The sequence below is a fragment of the Lacerta agilis genome, chromosome 15 (genome assembly GCF_009819535.1).
Source record: "Lacerta agilis isolate rLacAgi1 chromosome 15, rLacAgi1.pri, whole genome shotgun sequence".
NCBI lineage: Eukaryota > Metazoa > Chordata > Lepidosauria > Squamata > Lacertidae > Lacerta > Lacerta agilis.
The window spans coordinates 9,136,189-9,148,717 of record NC_046326.1 but is presented as its reverse complement, the minus strand read 5'-3'; the positions used below and the strand labels follow the sequence as shown (position 1 = coordinate 9,148,717).

At 45.3% G+C, this 12,529-nt stretch overlaps 1 protein-coding gene across 1 annotated transcript in view; it reads left to right on the top strand.

Moving 5' to 3' along the window:
- The first annotated feature begins 904 nt into the window (after positions 1-904).
- Positions 905-12,529, top strand: part of SLC18A1 (solute carrier family 18 member A1) — a 28,235-nt gene continuing 16,610 nt past the window's right edge. The window contains exons 1-8 of the mRNA XM_033172466.1: positions 905-1,155; positions 4,152-4,345; positions 5,561-5,927; positions 6,617-6,675; positions 8,247-8,330; positions 9,579-9,671; positions 11,169-11,258; positions 12,464-12,507. Coding sequence (XP_033028357.1) covers positions 4,207-4,345; positions 5,561-5,927; positions 6,617-6,675; positions 8,247-8,330; positions 9,579-9,671; positions 11,169-11,258; positions 12,464-12,507 — 876 coding nt within the window. The 5' untranslated portion in view covers positions 905-1,155; positions 4,152-4,206. The remainder of the gene's footprint in view (positions 1,156-4,151; positions 4,346-5,560; positions 5,928-6,616; positions 6,676-8,246; positions 8,331-9,578; positions 9,672-11,168; positions 11,259-12,463; positions 12,508-12,529) is intronic.

Genomic DNA, 12,529 nt, shown 5'->3' with positions numbered 1-12,529 from the left:
TCAGGATGGTAGTGCCGGGAGGCGGGCGCGCAGTGCGCTCGGAGCCAAACGCTGGCACCAGGGAAGCGGTGTGCACGCCTCCCAGCTGGTTGGCCATTTTGTCACCCCCCTCGTTGATGACACCCAGGGCGGCCTGCACCCCCTGCACCCCCCTTCCTATGCCACTGGCCAGATGGGCTTAGAAGGAACACCCAGGGGCTGCTGCTACCCTCTTGCATCAACTGCCTGAGACGATTGCATCACTTTTCCTAATGGTAGGATTGGCCCTCAGTACATGGGTGAGAGAGATCGCATTGGAGATAGGGGAGAAGTTTGGTTGTTTGCATTTAAAGGCAAACCCATCAATCTTCACAATGCAATGCATATATTAGGAGAAATTTGTGCTAAACTGCTGATGAATTTCCATGAGGACTTTATAAATAATACCAAGTAAGATAGAAAAATGAGAAACTGAGAGAAACTAAAAGACCAATTCTCCCATCCTTAGAGGTGATGTGTCCATGTGTGCTGTTGAGCTGGACTTGAAGACTTTAGGACTCTCCTTTTTGGCCCTAAATGGCACTTTTCCTGGGCCACATTGTTGCTTGGATATTGCCGTCTTCCAGTATATGGGCTTCTCTGTCAGAAGTGGGTTTGTGCTGATGGATGGTGTCTCAGAAAAAAGGGGATAGGTTGGAATATCTCCCAGTTCCCTTCAGTTCAGTGATCTTGCTGGGAATATTCTGATGGAGGAAGCCTGTATTGGGAAAAGTGATGGAGTCAATAATTGAAGGTGAGCAAAAACCCTTTATCACATGGAGAAGGGGGCTGCATTGTTCACCTTCATTGGGCTGTGACAACAGAGCACATGCGTCTAAGAGATAAATCCTGACCTGATAATTAAAAAGGGAGCTGTGGATTTCAGGTGCCTCAGTACAGCAGATAATCTCTGCAGCCCTTTCCAGTCCACACCCTGTTCCCCTGCCTCTGACGCAAACACAGCTGACAGATTGAATGGAGCATATTTGAACTTCCATTTGCATCTTCCTGGACAAGGGATCCTCATATCCTCCCCAGATAAAAGGCTTTAATAAATTTACCAGGAAGGACACTTTCAAAGCACTGTGCCGCCATCAGCACCACGGAGAGGAGTGGACTGTGATGCACTCGGCAATGGTAAGAAAAAGGACTCTCCATTTCTTACTTCTGGGCAACAAGTTGGAGACTGACGCAGGGAACTAGAGTTTCAAATCCTATCTTTGATAGCAGGAAAGACAGATGATTTAGACTGTAATCTGAAACTTGATTACTAGTGATTAAGCCCCACTGAATTCAGTGAGAAGGACCTCTTGACATAAAACGACTAGAAAGTTACATGCTAAGTTACATGCTATTTGGATAATCATTTGGTTCCTTAAACCGGAATGCTGTTTTCATATTATTATTTCTTTAAGATACAGGTAGCCTAGATGCACTGGTCCATTAGAAAAAGAACCTAAAAGATACAATAGGGCACAACCTTTAATGGGACTACCAAAATGACACAGAAATATCAGGCAAGGCTGTGAGTTCTCCTGGACTCTTCTTTGTACTCGATGTTAATCAAAACAAGGTGCTGCGGGAGGAAAAAGTAGAACATGATGTTAAAGCCCCAAAGGCTACAGTTTATTAGAGTCTTTACGATGGCGATCAGGAGGAATTGTGCAGATTTAATTACATTTGACTCTGCTAGGTGCTAAAGAGATTTCAGAGTCACTTCCAGACAATCCTGATTTATTTGCACAAAATCTGTGAGTTTTATTACAATGGCTATTTATTTATTTATTTATTTATTAATCATTCATTCTAATTTGTTTGTGGGGGAGGCTATCTGATGCCATATCAAGCAATTATTATCCCACACTTTTCCATACATCTTCCTGTCACTTTCCTTACTGCAAAAAGTCTGACTTATGTGTGCATGTGAAAGTGGGTTTCTTGCACAACAGTGCCAAATCAACTTTAATTTTGCAACCTGAATTTCCTGGTGCGCTACTGAACCCTAACAGCAAAATAGCAACTGTCCAAAAATGAGTCTGAAAGCATCCCACTTTGCATTGAAGGCTGCCAGGACAAAGCAGCAATAATAAATACTCACTCGTTGTTATTTTTTAAAATATGAAATAAAGCAATGAGGTTTTGCCCCCTCAGAACTCTTTTCATAAGACTGTAATCAGTTTGAAGTAATAGGTGGGTATCTTTGACAGATAAATTGAACAGGGGATAAAAACAGCTGGTGTTTGGATATTAAAAAGTTCTGTTGTGTTGATTGACGAAGCCTAAAAAGGAGGATACTCTGAACATGAAAAATGGCTGTGGATAATACAATGAAACAGGAATACGTGCACAGCTTCACAAACAAAGGTTCACTGGGAATGCAACTCATCCCCCTGGAAAATAAGGGATATCCATGTTAATGGTCTTTTAACTTTTATAGACTTGTTATAATTTCTATGCTATTATAAGTCTGAAATATATTACTGATGTCTCTGCCCCTCCTTTGCCTTTCATGCCTGTATTCAGTGAAGATTTTGTTCTAAGCTTGATTTTCCATTTTAATGTAAAAATATATTAAAAAATCTACCTACCTATCGAGAAAGATATTAAATAAATAGATAAACAGATTTTTAAATTCCCCTAGTTCATTGGGCTATGGAGAGTAGCACTGCAACCATTTACTTTCAAAAAGCTTTCAGTTAAAGCAGGGTTTTGGGGTGTACACCCACTACACAACAGACAATGCCTTTGTCTGGTTTTGTTTTCCCATGTCTACTACTACCGGTGCCATTTTCCTTTTTTTTCTGTCTGGGCTTTCTTTCTCTCCAGCCATCACAGCCAATTCCTTGATTATATTTTCTTCCCCTCACTTCAACAGACAATTCAGTGCCATTTTAATACCCCTTGGTTGGAAAACTACTGGGAAGGGGGTGCATTCTGCCCATGGAAACATTCACAAAACTTGGTTTTGCCTTTTTGTTCCCTCCCTGGGCCCATCTTCCCAGCAGATGTATGTGTGAATGAGCCCAGGCTCCACCCATCACCAGCTACTGACTGCCACATCCTCTGGCCTGCAGTCTCAAGTGCCCATCCACCGTATCACATGGCCCTTGGTGGCAAAGGGCTGCCTACCCCTGCCTTGTTGGTGCAATGTGAACAAGGGGTTAAATTGCACAGTCCTTGGTCTCATGTCTTGAGGAGCACACCTCCTACGTCTGGAGGCTCTGAGATAAGGGTGCCAGGTGCGCTGGGTTGCCATAGCAACGCCAGCGAGGTTGAGTGCATGACTGGCTGAGCCATTTCCCCCTCCCATTAGTTCAGGAAATATGTCTGTGCGTAGAGAGATGGGTGTAATAGTCTCTTTCATCATGTCCTGAGGCTGCCCTGTTTGTGTGTCATGGTCTGACTCTGAATCTGTGAGAGTCGGGGAAAGACTCATACAGCAGCATTAGCTAGCATGTTGATAGTGTTATCAGATCTAGCTGTACATATGCACCTTTACTTCAAAGACCAGGAGAACTGTATGTAGTAGAAAGTAGCGTTTAGTTTTGTCTCGAGTCTGGAGCCAATAAACACTTTGAAACTTTGAAGATCAGGACTGGGGGCCAAAGGTAGCCCTCCAGTCCTTTATATCTGGTCCTTTCCCCAGGCCACACATCCCTCTCTGAAGGCCATGCCCAGCTATGCACGTTCCTTGACATGTTTGCCTGGCTGGCAGGTGTCCTCTGATAAGGCTTCTTGCTAGCCTGGATCCAGAATGGGACTCTCTGCATGCAAAGCGGGGTGTGTGTGTGTGTGTGTGTGTGTGTGTGTGTGTCAAGAAACCAGCATGAAGGTACTGTTCGCTTCCATTTCTCCACCCATTTCTACCCCAGAAGCTAGCTCAGAAGGAAATGTGACCCTCAGGCTGGAAAAAGTTTCCTAGCGTTTACGCTTTGAAATCAATGCGACTTAGTCCAACACTCTTTTTATGGGCTCTTATATTTGCAAATAAACCACCCCAAATGGAAAGATAAATAAATATGACCATTATACAGCAAGTGCTTTTCAAGCACTGGAAACTTATCCTCCTGGTTGGTCTTCTGAAGCTGAAGCTTTTGGATAGAGGTTTTTGCAACATTTCCCCCCTCTTACAGCTACCTGGGGACTGAGAGCCCTGAGAAGCGGGCGAAGAAGTGCACCTTGAAGCTGATGGCGCTGCTTTCCCCCAGGTTGCCAATGGATTGTGCCCCGTGGAGCTGGTTGAAGGAGGGGAGGGAATCCCGGAAGTTAGTGCTGTTGGTTGTGTTTGTTGCCCTGCTGGTTGACAACATGCTGCTTACAGTTGTGGGTAGGTTGCAAATTGCTTTGTCTTCTCTCTCCTCTGAGCTGTTTTAATGCTGACAGACAGGGTTGGATCCAGGCCAGTATCTTGCAGCTGACCTCCTCCAGTAATCTCCCTCCCCAAACATGGCCAGTGAGCAAACTTGGCTCCATTCCTGCAGTCAGTTGGATGGTACCATACAAAATTTCCCACTTTTATCTCTGGCCCTGTGCACCACTAGCAAGTGACCCTTGAGTGGTTGCCTAGAATCATAGAGTTGGAAGTGGCCCTGGGGTCATCTAGTCCAACCCCCTGCAATGCAGGAATCTGAATAAGTGCTCCTCATTCCATTTGAAACCACACCGTACCCTGCTTAGCTTTGCAAATGTGCTAGCAGTTTTATTGCTGAACCACACTGGGAGGTGAATGTGGTCCCCCACACATCCCTTAGAGTCACATTAGCAGCATGTCTGCTTCCTATCAAACAGTCCTCTGGTTATTATATTATACAGTGGTACCTCAGGTTATGTACGTCGAGTACTTTTCGGGTTACGAACTTCGCTAACCTGGAAGCGCAACCTGATGCGTGTGTGATTTGCGCATGCGCAGAGCGTTTTTTGCGTTTTTTTTCGGGTTGCACAGAACAAATTGTTCAGGTTACGTCCTTTTTGGGTTACGTATTAACAAATTAAGTACGTAACCCGGGGTACCACTGTATTATATTGTTGTTGTTGTTGTTGTTTGTTGTTGTTATATTGAGACTTTCTCATAAGTTTTGATTCAAGGAAGCTTACAACACTTAAAAACAACATTATAAAATACAAAGTAATAGAAACAAACTAGTTAAAAACAAGAGTTAAAATACATCCAAACACAGATTAGAATCAATGTTAAAATACAGTTTGCCCTGGCAGCGAGCCTGGTCATTAGCACCACCTGCACCTTAGTTTTCAGAGGCCTGAATAGAAAGGTATTAGCTTGCCAATAGGAGAATAACAAAGAGAGAGCCCACTTAGTCTGTCTTGGGAGGGAATTCTGCAATATTAGAGTAGCCACAGAAAAGGCTCTCTCTCGGGTCACCACCAACCATGCTTCTGATGTTAATGGGACCGAGAAAAGGGTTGAATGGGACATCTCTGTAGGAGGAGCTTTCTTCATGCCTGTCTTCTTATCTGGCTGCTCTGCTTTGTGTCTTGCCCACTAGAACTGCAATATCTAACCTCTCAATGGACTTCCTTTCAGTGCCGATCATTCCTTCCTTCCTGTTTGCCACCTACAAAAGCGCAAACCACTCTTCTCTTCAGACCACAGCGATGACGACTGCTGCCCTCTCCTCAACAGCTCCCTATGGTTCAGGGCTCTCTCGATACGATGAAACCACAGTGCTCACCTTGGACTCTCATGCTCATCCCCCTGTGGTCCACACAAACGAGACCCAAGACAGAAATCTTGTCCCTCACCTTCCCACGACCACTTTGCCACCAAGTAACGGTTGTACAGACGGGGTGGACTTTCTGTCCAATGAGAACGTTCGCGTTGGACTGCTCTTTGCCTCGAAAGCCACGGTGCAGCTCTTAGTCAACCCATTTGTGGGACCTTTAACCAACAGGTATGCCCATTTGAAAAACAACAACAACAACAAAAGGTGTTATTCCCATGACTTCCGTGTAGGCAAGGAACCACAGACAGCATCTCCCTGTCACAAACAGAATTGCAAAGGTGCCAAGGAAGGTATAGCACTGAGGGCCGAGGGAGTTACTTCACACCCTGATCTGAGAGGTCCCTCAGAAAAGTGTCCTCTGTGGTGCCCCATTAAATTTGCTGGGCCCCTGGCTTTTGGTTTACTTGGTGGGGAGGGGAGTAGTGGGGTGCTATGAGGACCAAGGTACTCAAAACAAAACAAGGTGTCTTGAGAACCAAGGTACCACTGTATACGCTTTGTGAAGAACTTTCGTTTGCCTGTCCTGAATCTGTCAGCAGACATCTTCATTAGATGCCTACAAGGTCTAGTGTTACGAGAGAAGGAGAAACTCTTCTCTACCCAGTTTCCATACCATGTATAATTCCATACTGCCGTGTCGCTTTTTAACTCTGCGAAAGACAAAGAGTAAAAATATTCAGTCAGTGGTGCTGCCCAACTGCTTGGTGCCAAAAGGATGACTAAGTCGGAAAGAGGTGGACCTTCCCTGGACAAAGTATTCTGTAGACAGAACCCATTCCACAGACACATTCTCTGGTCTGGGGAATAAGTGTGTGCTTAACAGTGAATGCAAACCCTTATGTCTTCTCTCCCTGTAGGATAGGATACCATATCCCCATGTTTCTTGGATTTGTCATCATGTTCCTCTCCACCCTTTGTAAGTATCCTGCACCTCATACCTGGCCTTCAGGTTTCTTATCTACGAGATTGTGAAATTTGCCTATGAGGAAAAGTAATATTTTTTTAAGCAAGCAGGGTGCCTTTTGTTGTTATTGTTCTTAGAAGATCCACATGTGTGTTCTAGTGGACATCCATGCAGGAAAAAAGCATTCTCTACTGCGTGAGGAAAAGGGGGAAGAATACCTCTTTTGTGATACAAAGTAGAAAATTCTTTTCAGTAGCACCTTAGAGACCATGCACACGAAAGCTCATACCAAGAACAAACACAGTTGGTCTCTAAGGTGCTACTGAAAAGAATTTTCTACTTTGTTTCGACTATGGCAGACCAACACGGCTACCCACCTGTAACTGGAACTCTTTTGTGATGTTATTTGCCATCTGCAGATTTTATAAGCTTGTGTGTTAAAAGCATTTTTAATTTTTTTTAAAAAAAATAGCTCCCTGAATTAACCAGGGCACCTTTTTAGTGGATTAACAGTTTTTAAACTGACCAATTAATCTACAGAACATTGCAACCTTTATTGTTACTATTACAAGTCAGGCCTGGAGCAAAATGCTGCAGTATTTATTCTCATGCTCACCCTGTAATTGGAACGCTGCAAGTGGAGGTCATCGACTCACCTGCCATGCCACCCTCCAGAATATTCCATTCACCTCCCCCCATTCCTACCAGTCCTCATTGGGCTGTTTTATTTCTCACTCTTCCATTTAGACATTTACATTCTTATATATGTTTGTTGTACTTCTGCAAACCATGGCCCCCTTGTTTCTCAAGCCAAAGGTAGCCCTATTTTGGCTTGAATCCTGTCAGCACTCTCCATCTGTGTTTGCTATTAGAGGAGGCGTGGGGAATCTTGGGCCCTCCAGGTGTTCATGAACTACAACTCCCATCATCCCTCACCTTTGTCAATGCTTGCTGGTGTTGACAGGAGTTGTAGTTCAGCGACATCTAGAGGGCTGAAGGAATAAGAAGTATTGATAACTGCTGCTGTTATAATTACATTCCTCCTTTTCAGCCTTGGATTCTCAACATAGACTACAAATAAACATTAGGAAGAACTTCCTGACAGTGAGAGCTGTTCAACAGTGGAATTTGCTACCAAGGAGTGTGGTGGAGTCTCCTTCTTTGGAGGTCTTTAAGCGGAGGCTTGACCGCCACCTGTCAGGAATGCTTTGATGGTGTTCCTGCTTGGCAGGGGGTTGGACTGGATGGCCCTTGTGCTCTCTTCCAACTCTATGATTCTATGATTCTAAAATGCAATAGCAATAATTGAAGCAGCAATATCGTGGGGCAGGGCTGGGGAACCTCAAGCCAGGGGGCTAAATATGGTCCTCCAGCCCTCAGAACTTTCCCCAGATTACATGCTCCACTCACTTTTATCTCTGGCCCCGCCTAAAGCAGGCACATGGCCCTCGGAAAGTTGCTTGGAAGAGAATGCGGCCCTTGAGAGAATGTTCCCTGCCACAGAGGGTTTAAAGCACTTCACAAACCCCAATAACCTGACTATGCCACTGTTATAACTGGGCACATCTATTTCCTTCTCTTAGTGTTTGCTTTCTCGAGTACCTACACTTTGCTGTTCATCGCCCGAGCACTCCAAGGCGTTGGATCTGCCTGTTCGTCTGTTGCAGGTAAATATGTGGGCAGGCCTTACCAGCAATGCTGCTAGGACAGTATCCTGGGGTGCCAGCAGACACCAGCCCAGTCCCTGTGTGCAAAGGCAGCAGGAGAGGACTCTTCATAGAGAGTGCACCATAGAGGAGGAGCTGCAGCTGTAGCTACATGCTACCTGGAGTGGGTGGCGCTGTGGTCTAAACCACTGAGCCTCTTTGGGCTTGCCGATCGGAAGGTCGGCAGTTTGAATCCCCGTGACGGAGTGAACTCCCATTTCTCTGTCCCAGCTCCTACCAACCTAGCAGTTCGGAAGCATGCCAGTGCAAGTAGACAGATAGGTACCACTGCGGCGGGAAGGTAAACGGCATTTCTGTGCACTCTGGTTTCCGTCACAGTGTTCCATTGCACCACAAGTGGTTTTGCCAGGCCACATGACCTGGAAAGCTGTCTGTGGTCAAACGCCGGCTCCCTCGGCCTGAAAGTGAGATGAGCGCCGCAACCCCATAATCGCCTTTGACTGGACTTAACTGTCCAGGGGTCCTTTACCTTTTCTCTTTTTTTACTTTAGAGGGTGCACCGTAGAGGAGGAGCTGTAGCACATGCGTTGTGTGGAAAAAATCTCAGGTTCTCTCCCTGGCATATTCGGGTAGAACTAGGACCTTGACTAAAACCCTAGAGAGTTGGTGCCAGTGGATGCTGGTCCATTAGGGGGGAAAGGGCACTGCCCCACTAATCTGTCAGCCTTCAACCAGAACCCATCTTTCTGCCATCATACCTCTGGTTGAGAGCTTCCTTCTCCTTAATCTCAGAGTTGCCCTTGTAGAGCTCAGTATGGATGATGGGACAAAACTACAAAGAGCTGCCTTTGGCTCTGACCCTACCCACTGCTAGCTTCCTTTCCTCCTGCACCCCCAATGGATGCTACTGCCCACTTGCCAGATAGTCAGATAGACCAATGACCTGGCACTCTATAAGGCAGCTTCCTGTGCTCCTAAATGAGGAGTCCAGAATGACACTCAAATCTTATTTCTTTACCACATATAGCCCACCTTTCCTACAAGCTCAAGACGGTGTGCATAGCTCTCCTGCTTCCCTTTTTGCCCTCAAAACAATCCCGTGGGGTAGGTTAGACTGAGAGACCAGGATTGGCCCAAGGTCACACAGGGAGCTTCACAGATGAGTGGAGATTTGAACCCTGGACTCCCAAGTTGTAGCCCAACACGTTTACCACTTCACCACAGTGGCTTTATTCTCTCTGTTTGCAGGTCTGGGGATGCTAGCAAGCGTGTACACGGATGACTACGAGAGGGGAAATGCCATGGGAATAGCCTTGGGGGGGCTGGCTTTGGGAGTGCTGGGTGAGTAATCCTTCACATCCTCAGCAAACAGGTAGAAACGTCCAAACTTATGCTGGTGGATTGCCTCTCTATACTGCTTCAGTCTTTCCTCTGCTCAGCTTCCATTATGCCATCTAATTAGACCTGGGACAGGGATCCTGTAACCCATAAGACATTGCTGGACTCCAACTCCCATCGGCCTCAGCCAGCATGGCTAATGATGAAGGATGATGAGGACTGTAGTCCAACTACCTCTGCTGGGCCACAGGCTCCTCCTCATTCCCGAGTCTTCATCACCCAAGCCCAAATCACTCTGTCTACTGCACTGTGTTTATCCACTTGCCTGCTGCTATGTGTCACATTCCTGTGCTCCCCTGAACCCCTGTTTCTAATTTGTGATGCCCACTTAAATCCAGGCAGGTTGTTTAGTTATGTCACAAAATGTATATGCTGCTTGATGGCAATAAAAACCTCAAAGCGGAATAAAGAATAGAATATAAAAACAATACAATCATCAGATAAAAACACACACACAGGTAAAAACAACTGCAGTATTTAAACTGTTAAAAAATAATAATAGTCAACAATAAGCCAAAAGCCAGATTAAAACGCATGTCAACATTCTACTCATCTGAACAGGCTTCCCTAAACATAATTGCTTTTAGCAGGTAATGAAAAGAGACTAGTGAAGATGCCTGTCTTATGTCAAGAGGCAGGGAGTTCCAAATCTCCATGATGCCATAGGCTCTCAGGGGCTTAAACTAGCCAATTATCTCCCCACTTTCCCCTCCTCTTTGTCTCAACTGTAGACTCACAGTCTGCTCACCTTACAGTACCTCCTCCCTCCTCCTCTTCTTCCTCTTGTCTTCCCCAATTCATACTCAAGGCTTCTTGGGGGGCAAGGATATGTCTTGGGGCGGGGGGTTGTATGAAACTCTGTAAGAATGCGTAAATGTGCACTGATGCCTCTGTATGAACAGTAATAGTATTAATAAATGGGAGGTCATAAAGAATGAACATGATTTGTCCAATCCTGCAAGCAACCTCTCTCCCCTCCACCCCACTGAAGTGAACTACCTTCATTCTGAAGCCTTGGAGAAATCAGGTGCTGGTCCTCAGAAGCAGGGATGTGGAACCTTGGACTCTGAAGGCCAAATGCAGCCATCCAAGCCTCGGGACTCTCCCCAGGCCATACCAGACACACTGCCCCTGTTTCCTGCCCCTTTCCAGCGGTTTTGCCTGGCTGAAATGTGTTCTTGAACTCAGCTCATGCCCCTAGCTTTGATCTGCATGGAGGGCAGAGCGCGGTGTTTGCTTCTGCGTAGAAACTAGCCTACTGTACAATGCCAACATTCACATTTGTAGCTCCACCCAGTTTTCCTCTGGCTCTGCTGGCTACTGGCCCCTCGAGGAATCCCATCCTTGGGGGTGAGAAGGGTTCCCCACTGCTATAAACCTCTTTCTATGGTTGCTTTTTCCCAACACCGGCAGTGCTGATCATCACTGTTTTCCTTGCAGTCGGTGCTCCCTTTGGAAGTGTCATGTATGAATTTGTTGGGAAGTCATCCCCTTTCATGATCTTGGCATTCTTAGCTCTGTTGGATGGAGGTGAGTAGCTCTCTGAGGTATCACGCAGTGGGGCAGTTTGGCCATTTTAGGCTCTGTACTTAATGGTCTTACGGGGCATGTGCAGGGCAGGACTTCTTTAGATGGTAATGTGGAGAACTTCAAAACTCCCTTCAAAAGGTGTTGATCCAGCTGTGATGCATTTGAGGACCCCCCGGTGCTCATTCTGGTGAGTAGGGAACTAGTAGCAGGATCAAGACAGCTGCATGACTGTTAACAGAACGATTGAAACACTTCACCATATAGTGTTTACATGCCCTTTATACTGTGCTGTCCGGAAGAATTTATTGTTACCATTAATTCACAAAGTGTCTGGGCACCCGGCAGATTTCCAACTTACTTTCTTATTGCAAGATACAGATCAGTTTGTAACTTTACAAATGGCAAAATTTTTAACTTCCGTTTTGACATACAAGAGACGTAATGGGCTGCTGTTTAGGAACTGAAATTTCCTTATTATATTTATCTAATTTTATATCCTTAATAAGTCTTTTATTGTTACCAGTTTTAAATCAAACCGTGCGTGTGTATTTGCCTTGTATTTGTTTTCGTTTTTATGAGCTTAAAGCTGAAATAAAGTTGATTTATTGATTGAGCTGCATGGCTGAGGCAAGATGAGCTACAAATAGCCACACCATACATTTAAAGTCCATTTAACACAAAGTTAAATCACATGGCTTATTCAAAAGAATCCTGGGAACTGTAGTTTTTTTAAGTGTGCTGGGAATTATAGTTCTATGAGGAGTACACTACTGGTCCCAGGATTCTTTGGGGAGGAGTCAAATGTCCCTTAAGTGCATGTTGTGGATGGGATCTCAGCAGGCTGCAGCCCTTTGCACATTTCCCTTGAAGCAAATATCACTAAACAAAGTGGGACTTACTTCTGGATAAATTTGCTTAGGATTTGACCGCCCGAACTCCAAAGCCAAATGAGAGCCGAGATCACAGCCTCACCATACATTTAACGCCCATGACCTCCCCCCCCGCAGAGAATCTTGGGAACTGTAGTTTGATAAGCATGCTGGGAATTGTAACTCTTGTGAGGGGTAAACCACAGTCCCCAGGATTTGTGGAGAGAGAGTGAAGCAATAAATTGAAACAGAGGGAGCATCAAAACATCACCATTAAGAGCAAAGTTGAAATGACATTTCAAGAAAAGCAAGCCAGTAACGATATTTCTGTGTCAGCTTTACAGCTTTGTATCTTACATCCATCAAAGATTTCGCCTGAGGTAAGTACAACATACACTTATT